General features: G+C 51.7%; 7 protein-coding genes across 7 annotated transcripts; 4 read left to right on the top strand and 3 right to left on the bottom strand.

Annotated features, from left to right (window-relative positions):
* Positions 1–337: 337 nt before the first annotated feature.
* BGZ61DRAFT_487995 (uncharacterized protein) lies at positions 338–1,308 on the top strand (the record flags this gene model as incomplete). The annotated part of the gene is made up of 3 exons (XM_046250056.1): positions 338–482; positions 546–922; positions 979–1,308. 3 exons carry the CDS (start codon positions 338–340, stop codon positions 1,306–1,308), a joined length of 852 nt encoding a protein of 283 aa, XP_046093189.1.
* A 1,182-nt stretch (positions 1,309–2,490) lies between these two features.
* On the top strand, positions 2,491–4,438 carry BGZ61DRAFT_469636 (uncharacterized protein). The gene has a single exon (XM_046247980.1). The coding sequence runs from the start codon at positions 2,617–2,619 to the stop codon at positions 4,255–4,257; it is 1,641 nt and encodes a 546-aa protein (XP_046093190.1). The 5' UTR covers positions 2,491–2,616; the 3' UTR covers positions 4,258–4,438.
* A 2,061-nt stretch (positions 4,439–6,499) lies between these two features.
* BGZ61DRAFT_469638 (uncharacterized protein) lies at positions 6,500–7,032 on the bottom strand. The gene has a single exon (XM_046247981.1). The coding sequence runs from the start codon at positions 6,742–6,744 to the stop codon at positions 6,526–6,528; it is 219 nt and encodes a 72-aa protein (XP_046093191.1). The 5' UTR covers positions 6,745–7,032; the 3' UTR covers positions 6,500–6,525.
* Positions 7,033–8,098: 1,066 nt separating this feature from the next.
* On the bottom strand, positions 8,099–9,094 carry BGZ61DRAFT_376209 (uncharacterized protein; the record flags this gene model as incomplete). Its single annotated transcript, XM_046242480.1, has 1 exon — positions 8,099–9,094. One exon carries the CDS (start codon positions 9,092–9,094, stop codon positions 8,099–8,101), a length of 996 nt encoding a protein of 331 aa, XP_046093192.1.
* Positions 9,095–11,292: 2,198 nt separating this feature from the next.
* Positions 11,293–11,981, top strand: BGZ61DRAFT_542348 (uncharacterized protein; the record flags this gene model as incomplete). Its single annotated transcript, XM_046255174.1, has 2 exons — positions 11,293–11,588; positions 11,645–11,981. 2 exons carry the CDS (start codon positions 11,293–11,295, stop codon positions 11,979–11,981), a joined length of 633 nt encoding a protein of 210 aa, XP_046093193.1.
* A 1,591-nt stretch (positions 11,982–13,572) lies between these two features.
* BGZ61DRAFT_524740 (uncharacterized protein) lies at positions 13,573–15,299 on the bottom strand. The gene is made up of 5 exons (XM_046252670.1): positions 15,069–15,299; positions 14,474–15,005; positions 14,371–14,428; positions 14,018–14,325; positions 13,573–13,967 (listed from the first exon to the last, which is right to left on the bottom strand). Exons 2-5 carry the CDS (start codon positions 14,903–14,905, stop codon positions 13,752–13,754), a joined length of 1,014 nt encoding a protein of 337 aa, XP_046093194.1. The 5' UTR covers positions 14,906–15,005; positions 15,069–15,299; the 3' UTR covers positions 13,573–13,751.
* A 1,357-nt stretch (positions 15,300–16,656) lies between these two features.
* On the top strand, positions 16,657–18,221 carry BGZ61DRAFT_376213 (uncharacterized protein; the record flags this gene model as incomplete). The annotated part of the gene is made up of 4 exons (XM_046242481.1): positions 16,657–16,753; positions 16,863–17,584; positions 17,655–18,020; positions 18,081–18,221. Coding segments are annotated over 4 exons (1,326 nt in total), but the record flags the coding sequence as incomplete, so codon positions are not given.
* Between the last annotated feature and the right edge of the window lie 16 nt (positions 18,222–18,237).

Genomic DNA, 18,237 nt, shown 5'->3' on the forward strand with positions numbered 1-18,237 from the left:
GATGCTTTAGCAATGTCCGTTTAAGGATTTTGACATGCAGCTTTAGACTGACGAGTGTGCCGGGAGAGTGATGATGGGGTAAGGGGCTTTTAGGACGAAGTCGGAGGAATAGCGAGCAGAAGTCTGAATTCAATCACTCGGCTTTATGTTGATCTAGTAGTGCTATATAGGGGAATGGGGATGGGGGCGTCTGGCACGAAGGCCATCGCAAGGAAGGTAGGGTGATCGGGTGGGTGTTAGCAGATTAGGTGTGTGGGTGGCCAAATCCTTAACATTAGCAGCTAAGGAAGTTAGATGTAGGAGGGAAGTGCTCAACTTCTTTGAGAAGCACCAGGAGATGCCTGTACTAGAGCGCTTCATGCGCATGCAGTGGCCTTGCTGGAGTTCGAGACGCCAGAACAGAATCGTCCAAGGAGGCTTCGATCTTGCGAGGGAGATCTTTTATCCGGAGCTCGGGGAAAAATTCGAATACGGCAGCCAATGTGCGTTGTTGAAGCACCCGGGGGCCTCTCGAGTTGAAAGTTGGCTCCGCGATTGTTTTCCAGCCGTTAAGGCCTCCCCGCCCGGTAAAGTCTGGCCGGCGTTTATTAATTGCGCGCATACGTCTGTGAATGTTATTGACAGCTCACGAATCAATAACGGGCAGGCTCGAATCGCTCTTTCGCTAATGGAATCACTTATGAAAGCCAATGTTGGCCTCAAGTTTGTGGTGGTTTCACCTTACAGAGCCACCAAAACGTTCCTCGAAGGTTTGATCCAGCAGCGCATGGCTGCCCTACAGCCAGGCCCTCTTCGCAGCGGCCTCCTCGGTATCGAGGTCAGCACTGCTGATTCCTTCCAGCAATCTCAGCATACACAGCTAAGATCCATGGGAATACTGATCCTGTGTCAGGGGCCAACGGTCTACCGGAGTTCTGATACAGTAAGGATCATTAGCTAGCTTCATTATGGTCCTACTTAAGGCGTTGGGCCTACCAGAAAATTGACAAGAACCCTTTTTTCCTCTTCCAATTGAGACCCCGCCTTTTGTCGTATCACACCCGCCTCCTCTACGTCTCCCTCAGTCAGTCTGGCTGCCCTCTGGGCGGCTTTCCTCGTCTCTCTGGCTTCCTCGCTCTTCACCGAGCAGGGCTCTTTGGGCCTTTCTTTGCGACCGTCTCCCACCCTGATGGGCCTTCGTCTCGGGGTGGATCCCCATCTCGACCTGGGTCTTGGCCCCGTTCTTTGCCGTCTGCCGCTTCCTTGGCCGTCTCTGCTGCTGCCTGTGCCCTCGTGGACGTGGACGACCAGCGACAACGACAACGATGATAGCCCCGACCGCAACCGCAAACACAACAGCAACCACCGACCCCGACCCTAACCGCGACCTTAAGAAGGGCGACCCCAAGGCCGAACGCCGATGTAGCCGCAATTACTCCACCGTTGCGCTACCATAGTCTCAGATTGCCTATTCCGCGAGGTGTCGTCAAGGTCGCCGTGGTATATTAGCCACCCCATCTACAGCCCGACAGCCCGATGTCAGACACCCTGATAGGAAGAGTCAGCTTTGTATAGGACCGAATCCGTACCGTGGATCCCTTCGAACCTAGATGCCCTCAACAACCTAGATCTTCGGATATCAACGGCATCATCGGATCAAGGGCATCTGGATCAGACAGATCCCTAGGTAAAAATAGCGAGCTTTCTTCCTTCCTAGACTCAAAGACAAGATCATCCATCGTCACTAAAGCGGTCTCAACCAATCCATCCTCTGACTGATAGAAGTAACATCTCATCCTCCGCCGGCCCGAATATGTAGAATGCAGAAGACGCAAGCACCCAGTCAGACCCGTACACATCAGAAAATACATCTTATGCAAGCGTTCCATACCAAGGGCAGTTATTTAGTAGTAAAAGTGCTTCCCATCTCACCCAGCAGAATAGATGCGCCTACCCGGCTAGCCGTCCATATTTGGAATTGTGCCTTCCCGCCAACTGTCCATGACGACAGCCAAACTTCCTGCCATATTTCGATTTGTGCCTTCCCAGCCAACTGTCTATGGACGACAGCCAAACTTACTGCCATATTCAGTTTGGGAATGGTGATTCTGATCTCTTCACACTCACTCGGTAACGTCGTTTTTGCGGCTTGCTCGCACTCCATTCCCTGCGTGTTTGATCAATTTTCCGCGCTGTATTCTCCGTTCTCTTTGGTGTCGACCTACCGCCTGGTGGCCGAATTGCCCGTCTGAACGTCCGTCGTCGCTGTCGCCGAACGATTTCCATTCCCTCGTCGGGGCCTACCGCCTGGTGGCCCAGCCTACCTTCAGGTGGCTTAGTCCCGAGCACACACACAACACATGATCGGCTTCGCTTGTGAGTCACTATAAGGTTTGGATAACCCGGACATCTGCGAAAACTTTGCTGACGTGGCGTATTTGAATAGCACTTAAGACCATGGTGCCCCCCTCTACGAACGATTCTCCCCAACCATCCCGCTCCCGCCAAGTACTGCCATTGCCCACCAAGTACAGGGTACAAAAGCGAGTGCCAAGTATATTGCACAGAAGAGCCAAGAGCGCCCCAGTGACACACAAGTCATTCTTGGAGTCTCTCGAGGCTCTTTGCGAACCCCCGATGGCCCAGCACGACGTCCACGTTGCGGCTCCCCCCAGCTTCGAAGAACAGGTGTCGTACTATTACGGCTTGCCCAGCAGACCGAAGCTTGTGGCTCGATCGAGCACAGATCCTTGGGTCGATAAATTCGACTTTGCGACCCAATTTCCCGTCGGCAAGCTACTCAACCCCGTTGGGCGGCACCCTATTGTCGGGTTATGGAACACAGACGGGCCGCTCCGACGCGACATTGTTCTGGCGCTCGATGGAGTCGAATGGACCGTCATTGATGTCCTGCGCCTGGGATATACGCGCAAAATGAGCACTGAGACCGAGGAGCCAGAGCACCCCGTCACACTGCTCATTTCAGTCAAGACAGATTCCACACCATGGGAACAAGGCCATGCAGTCGTGATGCAATGTCGCGAGATCCTTCAGCAGCATGGTATCTCCGATGTCCACTGCGAGATGAAGGAAGCACAAGTATTCCCCCACGCCTCGCCGCCTACTGCCCCCCTGTCCGCCCCGAAACTGCACTCGGGTGGGGTTGAAATGCCCGTCGAAATCAACGGACTCTTTTCGACCTACCTTGGGCATTCCATTGCTACATTTGACCGCCCAACTCGCGAGGGCACAAAGTGCCTCTACCTACGTCGAAAAGATACTGGACAGGTGCTAGCGTTGACCTGCAGACACGTTGTCATCCCTGACGAAGCCCCCAACGAGGACTATACTTATGACGAGTCAAATGTCGAGTCCAGGATCACAGTTATACAGCCTGGCAACAGCACTCTTGAAATTGCGAAGAGGGATATTTCCAGTAATTTCGAGGATATCGAAGCGGCTATTAAGTTCTTGGAAGATCATCCGCGCATGAACCCGGATGAGAAAGCTCCCCAAGTGGCATTACACTTGGCCACTCTGTCTAGTGGTAAGGAGACAATGAGGAGGCTCAATGAGCTCGACGAGCCAAGCACTCGCATCATCGGGCATGTGTTATTCTCGCCCAAGTACAGCACTGGGACCCTTGGCACGGATGAATGGACCGCCCACCGACTAAGAGACTGGGCGCTAATCGAATTGCACCCAGACAAGCATGCCTCTCCCCTGGAAAAGCTCAGGAATGAAGTAACCGTTCCGGCAATGGCGATGAATGAGTTCTCCACAGCACTGGGGGCAGAAAATCTACAGGTCACTCACCGGGCGTTTATCAACCTCTTCAAACACGCCGTGGAGCTGCAGGGCACCATCCCAGAGGGGGAGCTAAAGCGACCTCGCCAAGAGTCTCGGTCCCTGGATGAGCCAGCCATCTTGGTGGCCAAACACGGAAGGTCAACCCAGTTCACGATTGGCCTTGCGAATAATGTTACATCAGTCAAGCGACAGCCTATTGATAAGATCCAGGTGTTGTCCGAGGAGTGGTGTATCTTGGGTCAGAAGAGAGATCGAGAGGGCAAGAGGATTCCATTTTCCGATTATGGCGACTCTGGCTCTTGCATTTGGGATCGCCAAGGACGCATTGGTGGTATGTTGACATCCGGCAGTAAATTCTTCAATCTAGCCTGCGATACAACATTTGCCACTCCGATAGAGTGGCTTCTGGAGGACATACGGGCACACGGGTATGATGTCGAACTAGTCAGTGAGAGGGAAGATGAGTAGGAGATTTCGCGTAGGGGGGCGCTCAAGAATGCATACTTTGTTAATACACTCAATTGTCTCTTCTTTGTCGATGCTATTGAGGGTCCGATCGGCAAGAAGATTATCGTAATCCGGATTTTTGGAAAAAGATACATCGGCTGGCATAACTCGCCCGAAGTACCGCTAAAGATGCCAGTCAGCCCATGCACAAATAGGAATCTCCTATTCCAGCCACTTTACGGCTAGGTCATGCTTCCATTGTTGGTCGGTCAGCCTTCTCGATAGTCTTTCTCGATGGCCTGCCTCCCTTTCTCAGACCCCTCCCAGAAGCTATTGTGCGTTTGGCGCCCCTCCTCGTGTTGGGTGCCATGACGCCCGCCCCCGCATGCACGCACGCACGCATATTGGTCGATGATCCTTCCTGCAGCCCCGTGATTAGTCACATGGCGTTGGCGTTGGCGTTTGGCGCGAAGATGGATGGTGAATCTGCCAAAAGCAGAGTCGTTGGCACTGGTGCGGCTCCACCTCCACTGAGTCCACTGCACTACGCCCAAAGCCACTGGGCTGATTGTGTGTTGGTTGGTGCCTGCAGTGAGGTCAGCTAGAGTGAAGCCAGCGAGATGTACGAAGCAGCTGATGCAACAATGCTATGAGGTGGGTGACCCCCTAGATCTGATGGGTGGTGGAGCAGGCAAAAATGCTTTCCTGCAGCTGCTAGTGGCTGCAAACGCACACAGTATCAGGGGGGGGACAAGTATCCGATCTAGAGCTGATCCAATGGGTGGTGGAGCAGGCAAAAACGCTTTCCTGCAAGCTGCTAGTGGCTGCAACGCACAGTATCAGGGGGGGCAGTATCCGATCCGGGGGGCTGATCTGAGCAAAAGTCTGAGTTGGAGGTGGTTCTACCAAGACAAAACTGATCCAGCGTGACAGATTGAGATTCTCCAATTGGAGAATTCACTTTCAGCCGCACAGCACAGACTGAGCTAGATACATAAGATTTCATACCAGGAGGAGTAAGTGTAGGCGTTGAGAAGCTAGAACACCCCAAAGTTGGAGGGGGGCTTGGCGGAGAAAAGCCAACTCCGAAATGGTGGTGGGATCACGGGCCTTCCCATCGCAAAGAAGAATGCGGGCACCAACCAACACACAATTCAGCCCTATATCGTAGTACACAGTGTGTGTGAAGTGAAACACAGTGGAGGTGGAGCCCGCCAACGAAACTCCGCTTTTGGCAGATTCACCCATCCATCTTGCGCCAACGCCAACGCCACTTGACTAATTACGGGCTGCAGGAAGGATCATCGACCAACGTGCGTGCGTGCATGCGGGCGGGCGTCATGGCACCAACACGAGGAGGGCGCCAAACGCGCAATAGCTTCTAGGAGGGTTCTGAGAAGGAGGTCCATCGGGAAGACTATTGAGAAGACTGACCGACCAATAATAGAAGATAAATGACCTAGCCCGTAAGTGGCTGGTTAGAGTTAAAGTAGCTCCTGCTACCCTGTACACCTAATGGAAACTTCGATGAGGGTGATTGCGGCCGCGCAAATGTGGAAACTGACTCGTGGAAGTGGACGTGATTTCCCCGACCTTGCGCCCTACGCGCCCATCATGCACCGCTCAGACTGGTATGTGCCGAGATGTTGGATGCGTCAGGCTTTTGTGAGAGGTTGCATTGGACGTGGCAGCAAACAAGTCTCAGTTTAGAGTCAGGCTCTAGCGCAGACTCTAGCTCAAGACCCTAGCTCAGACTCCACCTCAGACTTTGCTCAGATCAGCCCGGATCGGATACTGTCCCCTGAAACTGTGCGTTTGCAGCCACTAGCAACCACTAGCAGCTGCAGGAAGCGTTTTGCCTGCTCCACCCATCGGATCTGGGGGAGGGGGGAGGGGGGGCGCTAGATCACCGTAGCGTTGTTGCATCGGCTGCTACGCACAATCTGCCGCCGATGGCGCCAAGCACGAGATCGGCCGGTAGAACCGAACGGCGCTTGCGTAAGGTAGGCAGGGTAGTACTGACAGGGGGGCAGGAGGGCAAGGCGAAAGTGAAACGTGAATCAGACTGTTGGTGGAATGCCGCTATTGATTTTACTTTCCCTTTTGATATTGTTGTTGGCGCCATCGGGGACGTGACATTAGGGACATGACATCGGGGAATCGGGGCATCGTGTTTTCCCCACTTTTTGTTTCGGATGAGGCTCTGGTCTTTCTTCTGTTTCGGATGAGGCCCTCGCACTAACTACGTGCTGTCTCACAGGGACTTGACGTTTGGTGAGTTGCCTGCCGTCAAGTAAGTCTAGGGCTACCGACACGTCGGGTTTTGAATGCAGGGAGAGAAGACTGACCGGGGCCACTAACGCACTGGGTTTGAACACAGGCCAAAGATTGACCGGGGCCACCAACACGCTGGGGTTGAACACAGGCCAAAGACTGACCACAGCCACCAACACACCGGGGTTGAGCGCAGGCCAAGAACTGACCAGAGCCACCAAACGGTTCGGTCATAAGCCCCCGCCAGCCCGCACAAACACAAGGCCCAAACCCTGCCTCCTTACTCTGCCTTTGATTCACACAAACCGGAGGAGGGGGCCGCCTGAGATCTGACGTGATATAGATTCAGTAGATAGACGGCCGGCTAATCCTCGGCCGTATCGCTGCCCACCTCCTTCAGCAAACCTTCATTCCCTTCTAGTAGCTTACCCAGTAATGCACGATGGAAGTGCGCTGCATATCTGGAAACGAAATGAGGGATAGAGATTTAAAGACTGCGATTAGTGCAGAAGTGGAAATGCGGCGCACTTCCATCGTGCATTACTAAGTAGTAGTAGGGGAAGAAGCCGCTGTCTGCGCCGTGATCAGCGATGTCGGCTGTTGCCTTACAAATCAGGTGCAATTCGGGAAGGCGGATAAGCTCGGGTAAGCTCGGGTCCTCCGGTCGGATCTGCACCAACAGTAATTCATCCCACCGGGTAAACCACGGCAAATCTGGCTTAGTAACACGTGACAGACGCGTTAAGGAAGATGTCATGGGATATCAGTCTTGTCAAAGCATCACCAGCTTGCCCTTTTCTACCAGTCATCACCGAAACGAAATCACAAAAATCCATCCGTTGTCGCCGAAACCACGGGAAGGGCCGGTGTGTTAGATCCAGCTGGTAGGCTGTCAGACCTAAGTGCGGGACGTAAAGTCTTAGCAGCATTAAGAGAATGCCTCAAGAGTCGCGGACGCTCTCAGCAACAAGTCAACAATATGCAACTCGAGATCAAGAACCAAAGGTACTAGAAGCCTAAAGCTGAGTATCTACAGACTGTAGCTGCTCAGCAAGAGCAGGACATAAAGAAGAGGCACTGGGAGAGAAACTATATACCAAGCCCAGTTGAGAGTCTAGTTGAGAACCCAGTTGAGAGCAACTAGATGACAAACCCAGCTGAGAGCAAGGCAATAAAGAGCAAAGTACAATTATTGATTGAGAAGGAAGCACAAGAAACCCAGGAATAACAGTTACATAGAGCGCGTGCCAAGCTGAAACCCCAACCACAGCAACATTCAAGTAGACTCACCAAATGGCCAGGTGCTGGTCAGAAGCGCAACAATAGGGTTGCATTAAGGAGCAACAACAGAATGCTCAACAGCCCCTCGACAAGAGTAACGAAAGTAAAACGTCACCGCGGCGCCGATAATCCACCGTCGACCACTATATAATGAGCTAGCAGTTCGTAGTTGTGACTGTCGAGCTAGCTGCTTGGGACAGTCACTAGACCGGAATACATGATATACTATGCTATCACTTAATTAGCTTTGGAAAACTGGTAACTATTATATTAGTTAGTTGCCTCTCTATAAATAATTCTATTTCAACTAGTTGATTCTATTTTTAACCTTCCAGTTGAGATGGCTTACTACTTCTCTACCTTCTTCTGCATGACAATCAGATATGCTGTGTATTGCTGGAAATGAGGTCAATATAGAGAAGTGCAGCAGCTGGCAGGTTGTAATACAATAGCGATTATCACACCAGGTAAGGCACTTGGTATCCTGATCGTCAAAATGCCCATAGCTGTCTGGATCAAGAGCCTCAATCCACTCCTTAAACAGTCTTTCCATTGAGCTTGCACCAGAAACCAGAAACCAGTTGCTCTCGATTCGGTCTACTTCGCCCACCTGGCGAAGACAAATGAGATTCCGGCACGCGCTACACGTGGCCAACGAGCTTCGTTCGAAATGTTCCGGGTAATAGAGACGATCTGGTGTGGTTTGGAAATGAGGACAAAGAAAAGCAGGGAAAGACTGGTGTAATTCTTTCAGTTTAGTGCGGCAGTCGTCCCAGACTATAGCCTTTGAGAAGCGTCGATCTAGTGTAACAGTCCACTTGAGTTTGGTTTCTTGATGTGAGGTCCAATAACAAACAGTAGCTGTGGAAGCTAGACAATTTGCCTCGTGACAGGTGATTTCAATCTCCTTGCCTTCCATCATCCACCTTTCAATATCTGCAAATGAGACTTTTAAATGGGGACAAATAGGCCGGTATCCTTGGTGACCGATGCAGACCCGTATTGCCGATGATTCTCTCCGTGACGAGTAGGAAAATAGGATCGAGGGTCGTTCTTTTCGGCATGCTATGCAATAGAGCGGTTTCATAAGATTGAGGATTCTTTCAGCATAGTCAGAGGACATGCGAGCCTCTTGGCATGAGTCGCAGTACTTGGCGAAGCAAACACCATCTGGCTTTTTAGAATCGGCACTAAGGGCGTCGGAGCTCCCAGTTGAGGACGAGCCGTGTGAGACGCAACCGTCCGAGAGGACTTCTGTTGGAAACACTGAACAGGTTTCGGTCGTTTGAGTAGGCGGCGTCATGCTGTCGTAGCTGGATGACAATCCATTCGTGTCATCTACAGTCTGAGACTCGGCTAATAAATATGTTCCGATATCGTCTTTGTTGGTCTCTGGGATTCGAGCCCAACGCCGGCGCAATCTCCGTCGTAGAAATTCCCGAAACATGGCAGGCTCACATATATCAAAACCCAATGTATCTGGAAGTTGTAGCCAGTGACTCGGTGGAAGGAGGGGGGGGCCGGGGGGGGCCTCTGTGGTTCAAAGGTCGAAGAGCTTGGAAAATGACCACGAAAGGTAACCTTGAACATTCGGTTCCTTGGGCAGGGTAGCAGCTTATATACTCATGGAAATTTGAGTTTCCCATGTTGGAAAAGCAAGAAAAGCTTCGTTTTAGTGACTGTGGAAGCATTTTGGTCTGGAAAAGCTTGAATAGTGGAATGGAGCTGTGTTTTTCTTTTTGGTTTTGTGCAACCAACTTGGTCACCTCGATGGACTAGAAGGTCACTTGTTGTTAACCTTGGCATTTTGAGCAGTTGTCGATAAGATTTTTAAAAAGGAGGGTATACAAGTGATCCAGGTAGGTCATGTGTATAATGCGGTCTGCGCCATCAAGGTATGCAAGTTACTTCCACTGTGTCGAAATAACACATTAAGATGTACAAATTAAGTGTTTTAAAAAATTGATACTATATGATGACCAACCCCTCGATGAGGGAACCTAGTGTTTGAATTTACTGCATTTTCGTTGCGCGCACGTCACAGTTGCCAAGGCCCAAGTTTTGGGTTTCAAGCTGCTTTTTTCTTCTCTGCCGGAATCCTGTCTAACTTTTTCGACTCTAACCTTGATGAATGCACTGAAAACTCCCACGACCCGACCTAAGGTTACTATCTCAAGGTCGTTGACTGCAGACAGCAGGGTTGAAGTCAGAGGGGTTGAATGGAAGCTTCAGGCCGAGACCGGTAGGCAACAACCTTATTGTTCAGCTACTGTTTCTTCTGGTGCTGGGTGTACCACTTATTGTTTATTCCTACTGTTTGAGATTACTGTATGGCTTTGATCTATCTGATGATATTGAGTAAAGCTAAAAAAACCAAATAACTAGCGGAAGGAACACCTGAAGAATTCTCTCAGCAGAGTCTGACAAAAGACGTCGAATCGCCCGTCATTGTCGCCCGTATAAATGGATTGTACATCCTATCTAGGGTACCGCGAACCGAAGCAAGAATACTGATCCTCGGACCCGCAGCGCTATAGGTGAGGCATTGCTAATCTGGTGACCAGAATGGGATTCTTAGTAACTGAGGGAGATGACCATGTGATGATCTCTGGAGACTTGTAGTTTGAGGTGCCGGGAAGCATATCCTTGGCCTTTATCTATTCAGTTCCCATCGTGAACCACTTATGTGATCATGAAACATTCGAGATTGAATATATGGCTATGTCAGTTTTCTCATTAGACCACTCGCCTCGACTTCACTAAGCCAGTAGTTTCCTTTGATCCAATGATGTCTCATTTCACTCACCATATGCATAACTTTGGTTCTCGCACAGTCTCCTAAGAGCAGCGGAGCTTCCAGCCCGGTGGCTATCTCCAGGTCAGGGTTCCAGAGACAATTCATATGTTAAATACTAGAAAATATAGCAGTATGCAGTATCAGGCATGACAACGCTATCGTTCTTAGTCGCAGTGCTATGGTATCCAAACTACATCAAGAACAAGACCAAAAAAACGCTATACCTTCAGACCACTCAACCCGCATGAGATTCCATCCATGTGTGGCATAACGACAGAACGGGCAAGGCTGTAGATATCGAAGCCATATACGCTTTCATCTGTCTTCAGCAAGAGATAGTACGCACCTTCAATAACTATGTTATCTTCACTTACGAAGCCGTTTCATTGTATAGTAAGCAATGAATGCAGCGGAAGCTCCTTGTTAGCAGCAACTGTAGCAGAAGCCATCCCCTGGCAGCAGCTGCGACAGAAGCCACTACCTGGCAGAAACTGCAGCAGAAGCCATAACCCGGCAGCAACTGCGGCAGATGCCACCACCTGGCAATCCATTCTCACACATGTAGGCACCTATGAACATGCTTCGATTCTCCAAACTCACCACCAACCTGACTCTTCCTCTGACTTCACCACCGCAACTTCAACAACCCAATCTTTTCCAGACCAGTCTTCCGCTCCCATCACGACCATCCCTCCACTGTCGCGATGGCTCCTATCTCAATGGATCTTGTCGCATCGCCTGCGCTCGTTCACCCATTCACCAAGGGCTTCACCGCCGCGACCTGGACGCTCGCCGCCATCACCTTGTGCCTCGGCGTTTGGGCCCAGTTTTGGGCTTGGTACTCAAAGCATGAAGACTGGCGCCGCGCCGACAGAGAGAAGAAGACGAGTGGCAACCTGGCTCGAGAGATTGACACGCTGAAGGCAAGGATCGATGCGATTGGCGAAGATTTGCGCGACGCCGCTCGTCTTGCCGCGAGAGTTCCAGGTCTTGAAAAAACGTACGTCTGCCGTCCGCTCAGCTTTCTGTGTGCACTTGAACTAACCCGTTCTTAAGTATTGTGGAGCTGCCAGGCAATTTCGAACGCGTGGACAAGAATCAGAGAAACCTCGAGACCAGACTTGCCGACCTTCCCAAGCGCTACTGCAACCAAAAGGAACTCGAGCCGCTAATCGAGGCCGATAAGACTCTCGCTGAGGATCTGGCCTCTGCCAAGGAAAGCATTGCTGCTCTCCAGGACACCGTCAAAAATTTGACGCTGAACAAATGCAATTGCGGAAAAGACAAGCTCAAAACCACTCAGTCGATCGGTTCGCCGCTTGTGCGAACTATGTCCGCAGCCAAGGTGGACAAGAAGCCGGCTTGGAACGCTTATGCTGGCAAGTCGAAGTAGATATGGGATGTCGATGTCTCTTTACGACCGCAGAATTCGCACAGTCAGGTATGGCTTGGGGATCTCCAACCGTTGGTATAGCTGCCAGACACAGTGTCGGCAGTCAAATCCAAGCGTTTCTTGCCATCGCCAAACATCATCATCGCCTTTTCGATGCCGTCAAATGCGGAGTCTCCCAGGTAGGCCCAGGCGGTGCTTTGATCTTTGATCCTCCAGAGATTTTCGCGACCAGAGGCGACCGAGTCCGATTCACCCTTGTCTCCGGGAATCACACTGTCGCGGAATCTTCCTTGGGGCAGCCTTGTATCCCTGGTAGATTCGATGTTGGCTTCATCAATGGAGACGAGAGGGGTCTTCGTCATGGTGATCACGTCGTCGAAAGGGACCACTTGCTGAAGCTGCCTCACGAGCTTAGGGATGCCATTGACGCCATGAAGAGGGAGTATTAATTTAGGTCCCTGCGTGCAATGTCTACCGTGCTATGACTTCCGGATACAATAAATATTACTGCGAGCTCCCTTTGCAACGTGGCTTCAGTTTCCACCATTGCCGACGGCGTCATCCCGTCTAGTCCACGATGTGTGTTGCCACGATCCGGTCGTTCTGCCTCAGAAACACCATGAATAGGTAAGCAATGGGTGGTACTATGGCGAAAGTGGTGTTCCATGGGAGATCCGCCAGACCACCGGCTCGAAGACGTCGGTGCCGCGTCGCAAAAGTATCTCGAGAAAGTCCGATACCACCTCCCGCTACCATAGACTTTCGTCGCAGGCGGGACCCATCCCTCTGAAGAATTCCCGCAGCCAAGCTTCTCCAGTGAGGCCGAAGGATTCGATCCCAACATTGGTGCTCCCGCATGGAAGGGGAGGGAACAGCATAATGGCGGCTAGTGCTCTATCATTCAAGGCCAGCATTGCCCAGACCGATCCTGCCACATCCTGTGTTATCAGCTTCAAGGACGTGGTTGATCGATGTCTGGTAATCGGAAGCGATCATGACGCCCGGAAGTTGAACCACTTCTTGACAAGGCTCTAGAGCTTGTTGCTGTCGTGTCTCTTTTGAAGGACAAGACAAATGAAGGCGACAGATGCAATGGCATCAAGGCTGCCACTCGCCAATGTGCGTATCATCACGCTATGGAGGCAATACATCAGTCCAACACCATCTCACACCTATATTGCCATCCCTTGGAGTCACCGGATGTACAATATTCACTACCAGGCAAGGAGTCGATCAAATACCAAGCTCCCATTATCGACTCCTTGAGAACTGGACTACTCCCGATATGGCCTAATTGACGGAGGATCAGGCTGCTGTATTACGCACCATTTTGCAAGATATGATGCAGGCCGAGAGGAGTAGGGTGTCCATGTTGAGGGCACCTGACGACGCAGGCTGAATGTGTGATGACCGGAGTGGAAACGAAGCCATGGTGTGCGCCAGAATCCATGGGGTCCATTTCTCTACTCGGGCACTGCAGCGCCAAGGCCCTCGAGGAGATTATCACTGCAATGGTGACGAGGAGACTCCATCAACGGAGCATCCTTTTTTCACTGACCTCTCGCGGTAAAAGGACATTTGATCAATTTGAGCCGTGCTTTCCAAGACGAGAACTATTTGTATTAATCTGAGCCATATTCTCTAAGATGCAAACTTTTTGTATCAATTCCAACCATGTTTTCCAAGACGCCAACATTTTTTTTCCTCCCAATTTTGACAAACAGGATCAGAAGACAATTTCACCATCACCATCACACCGAGCCCTCCAAATCACTTGCCTTGTGCAACCCCCTGCACCAGGAACCAGTCATACGCGAACTTGACGGGCGTCGACGTCCTCGGTGTGCACCACCTCTGGATACTTGGCAGACAAAGTTGAACAGCTCTGTCGGGCTGCGGCAGCTTTGTGCGGGCATCCTCCAACTTCAGGCTAAGCTTGAAGACGCCATCAACAGCCTCCAGTAGCCAAGGAAGGCTCTCGAGTGTCTGGTAAGAAGCGTTAGCCCCATCGAAGCCTACGGAACGGATTGACTTACAGGGTCGGCGTTCTCCTCGGCCCGTCTTTTACAGTCTTGGTGATAGATGTCGTGCAGCTGACACAAAGCAAGAACAACAAGAAGGCAGGCTTCCCAGTTGTCTTGCTTTGGATCGGCCAAGAGTTGGAGGAATGAGGCTTCCAGCGTTCTCTGGGCGACTACGAGGTGCAGCGACAAGAGTATGTCGGTTTGTCGTTGCAGGGGCCTGGAGATGACTGCTTTGCCGTCCAGGCGATGTCCGGGTTCGTCAATGACGGGGTCCTTCTCACGGCCGGCGTCGGTGCGTTCCGCCGTCCCTGTTTTCATGACTTTGGTTGTCAGCATGATGCTCGTGCGAAAGACAGCGAACTTACCAGCGAGTAAAGTGAATCTCTTCAGGTGATCAAGAATTTCCTTGTGATGTGTCTCGGCCTAGAGCTGTCAGTGTGCGACCAACGAATAGTGGGCAATACATACCGAAGCAAGGAGCTCGGCCACAACCTTGAGTGGGCCCCCCCCTATCGACGCCAAGTCGAAGGCAACATAGTTGGCGTCAACAGAGCGGCCGATCTCGTAGAAGGTTTTGAGAGGATCGACGAGGGCATGGTTCGGGAGCTCGATGACCCGCACTTCACCTTTGGAATCGGTCCAGAGCTTCACGTTAGCGTCGGGTGACTTAGGGTCGTAGTTTGCTGCTTCCTCGCAGTCTCCCACCTCGAAAGAGAGTAGGGGCAGCTCGACGATGTTGGTGACCTCGACAGTGATGGTCTGGCGCGTCTGCTCATCGGTCTTCTTGAAGGAGCTTGCGATAACAGCTTCAAAGCGGCTTTCCGGCATATCATGAATGTCTTCGGTCAGTTTGGCGGCGGAACCCGTGGTGGGGGCACGGAAGAGGGGGCGGCCGGCCATTGTAGTGGTTGGAGAGAAGCCGTGGGGGCAACAGGGGAGAAACAGGGGCGAGAGTTGGTGAGCACGGACTCGTCGAGTTTAAACTGGGATGCGAAGCAGACTGGTGGCGATGCCTTGGTTAGCTCGTACTCAAATTGGATCAAGCTCGTCTGGGGTTGCTCACCTAGCTTGAGTTTGTGTTGGCGGGTGGTGTGAGTGCGGAGGCGAGGATGGAGTCGTCAGCTTCCCCGCTCGCTCAGGCCACTTATTTAAGGTGTCGGGTCGGCGAAATTCCTTTGCCGATGATTTGCCATCATTCCGCCGATTGGACGAGCTACGGCGCCGGAGAGATGTTTCTCCATCACTCCTCGCGCCCTTCTGCTACGTCACAACAGTCACAACAGACCTCTCATCCCTCGACATGTCGTCTCCGGCCAGAAAGAAGCAATGGAAAGGAATGGATGTAAAGGATCAAGCCCGGTTTGCCTGATGGGGCACAGCTCTCTGTCGATCATGCCCTGGTTGGCCTGATGGGGCACACCCCTGCCGATCATGCCCCACCGCTCGGCAATCTCCAAAGTAGCGGTAAGGCCTGTGGAGCGACATGGACAAATCAGGTTTAAGCTGGTATCAGCTCATTTAGCAGATACTTGATCTGTAGCTGAGCTACAATAGAAAACTCGGTATCACTTAGATATAAGCGAATACTACGCTACCCCACAAGCGTTACCCCCTACCTTAGGTAGGAGATAAGACGCCGAAGCGGTCTGCCTTTCTGGACAAGGCCCGCATCGCGGCTCGCCCCGTTCGGAATATCCGCCAAATTACTGAACGTAGCTACCCGGCCGGGCAAAAGGAGGCTCGGATCACCGGGGAACACGGAAGCAAACGGCCTCCCAGCCCGGGTCTATCCCAGAGCAGAGGCAAGGATGCGTGTGTGGTTCCTCATCGCCAGGAATATTTAATGTTTGTGGGGTCGAGATAAGTGTGATCCCCTCCAGGCACGTACTACGTAGTAGGGCTGCCCCACGGATCGGCCTCGTGTCCAGGTTCCTCGTGTCCAGGTTCCTCGTGTCCAGGTTGGCACGGCTAGTGGCTAGCCTGGGCCCGCAAGGCCCGCACTAAAATCGAGTCCCCTTGGAGCTGCTCCCTCGGGCGATACCCGCGATCCCCGAGATCGATCCCTGAGGGAGATCGTGGAGTCGTAAAATTAGTCCCGTTGCGGAGAATAAACTCAACGTGGAAGTAGATATCAAGCCCATCCGCGACGAACTGAGCAGACAGTCAAGGTGGGTTGATTTCTTCTCAAGTTCTCTCCTCCGTCCCGCCCCCTCTTTTCAGGTACCCTCCTCTTTTCGGGTACCCTCCTCTTTTCGGGTACCCTCCTCTTTTCCCGCCTCTTCCTTATCAGCCAGCCAGACTGAAACCCTCCATCCAATAATAATCCTAGTTAAAAGACAAGACCCAATTAAATTGCAAAGACGGGGCATGCCCTTTGCCGGTATTTGCATATCCTCGTTAAGAGCCACTACACGCATAAGCTCCCGCCTTTCTTGTGCTGCAATTGTAGTCAACCGTGTCTATGAATACGCTGTTAGGGGGGTCTAGGACTTATGTATTTGCAGGGGGAATAAATAGGACCGAAAACCTTGCAGGAGCGGGGGTCGGCAGCAGAGATACAGAGGAATCAAGCACACCTACATTCCTGGCACTACGCTACGTTCAACGCCGTGACAACCCTAGCTTGCGCAATTCCCCCAATCCAAGCGACAATGGTTCGGAATCTTTGTGAACACGAACTGTCAATTCCAACATGGTCACCTGCACCGTCGGGTGGCCATGTTGGCGTCCGGCCAGATTGCGGTATCTGTGGCAGGGCGATGGAAGTCGACGACAAATGTGTCTTGCGTAAGTCCACAGATGGTTCATCCCTTCCATCTAAGTCTCGCCATTCTAATGCAAAAAAAACAACCAATAGTCATCGGTAACGAAGACTCAAACGCCTTCTACAAAGCCATCAGTCTGGATGGCTTCCCTAGTTACAAACGCCATTTTCAAAACAGGGACGACACACGCCTATGCCGAATACCGGACTGTAGCGACTGTTGTGCCGCAAGGGAGGTCTCGACAGTGCACACAGACTGCGTCGAATTCGTGAAAAGTAAATACAAGTTGGACAACCATTGGAGCGAGGATGGGCGCAGCTATTGGGACCACTTGTGGGTTCTCTCTGCCTGGAGGACTCCATGGCGTCAAGCTCCCAACTTTCGCCTTGAAGAAAAGAACTTCACACCAAATGTCTTGATGTTTGACAACCTGGGTTACCCACTAATGAAGATGAAGTCGCTTCCCTTGGAAGTAATCCAGATCATTCATGAGTTTTCGGCGGCCAGTCCACTCTGGCGGTTCACTGCAGCGTCTGCACTTCCTCATCGACTGCCTGCTGCTTCCTCAGATCAACTCCTGACAATCCATCTGTCCACGCTCTTGTCGTGGGATCGCGGTTGTCAACCGGTAATCGCTGACATCGGTGACACCACCTCTCGACTGCCAATCATCCGTATGACAATTGATGCACGGGGAATCAAAAAAGTCGAACAACTGCCTGAGCAGCCCCGTTTCACAACATGGCGGACGAATACCTATGTATACGTCGTCCTGCACCGGGTGCATCTCGGGGGCATCATCGCACACTTCAAGGTAAATATCCCTCCCCAAACAAATACACATGGAAAAAACCACTGTAAGACTGACGCCGGCATGCCCTTAGTTTGGACTTTTGCGCTTGAAGTTTCCTCATTCTGGGCTTCAGATTTGGGATATGCCAACCCCTCCTCACCGTGAGGAATGCCGTTTTTATCCACAAAACATCACCGACCGCACGCAGTTCAGAACAATTGAGTTGAGCAAAGTAACCGGTATCACTTTCTTCTTCGCCGACGGCAAGATCTTTGCCATCCATCCTCATACGCTGGAAACTCCTTGCGCGCAGTCAACACATCAACGCCTGTCACCTCACAATCAGAAATGGGCCACTTGGGTATATTTTCCCGTTTCGAAAAGTGACTCTGTTGCCGCACTGGGTGTGCGAATGTTACCGGCCAAGGGTGGTTACATTGATAGCCCCCGTTTGCTTGTGAGTTTAGTCTGATGAATGTTCGACGTCGTGCAAGACTACCAAGACTAACCAACTTAGTTCCGTATGAAACTAGGTGGTGACATACCAGTCGGCCTTGATCGCTCAAGAGACGTAAGGGATTTCTTCCTGGGCAAGTCGCCATTGACACTTATACACGACACTCGTGAATGGCAACCCGTTTCCACAATCGGCGCCTATTCCACTGATAAGACAT

Source organism: Ilyonectria robusta (genome assembly GCF_021365365.1).
Source record: "Ilyonectria robusta strain PMI_751 chromosome Unknown BGZ61scaffold_116, whole genome shotgun sequence".
Taxonomy (NCBI): domain Eukaryota; kingdom Fungi; phylum Ascomycota; class Sordariomycetes; order Hypocreales; family Nectriaceae; genus Ilyonectria; species Ilyonectria robusta.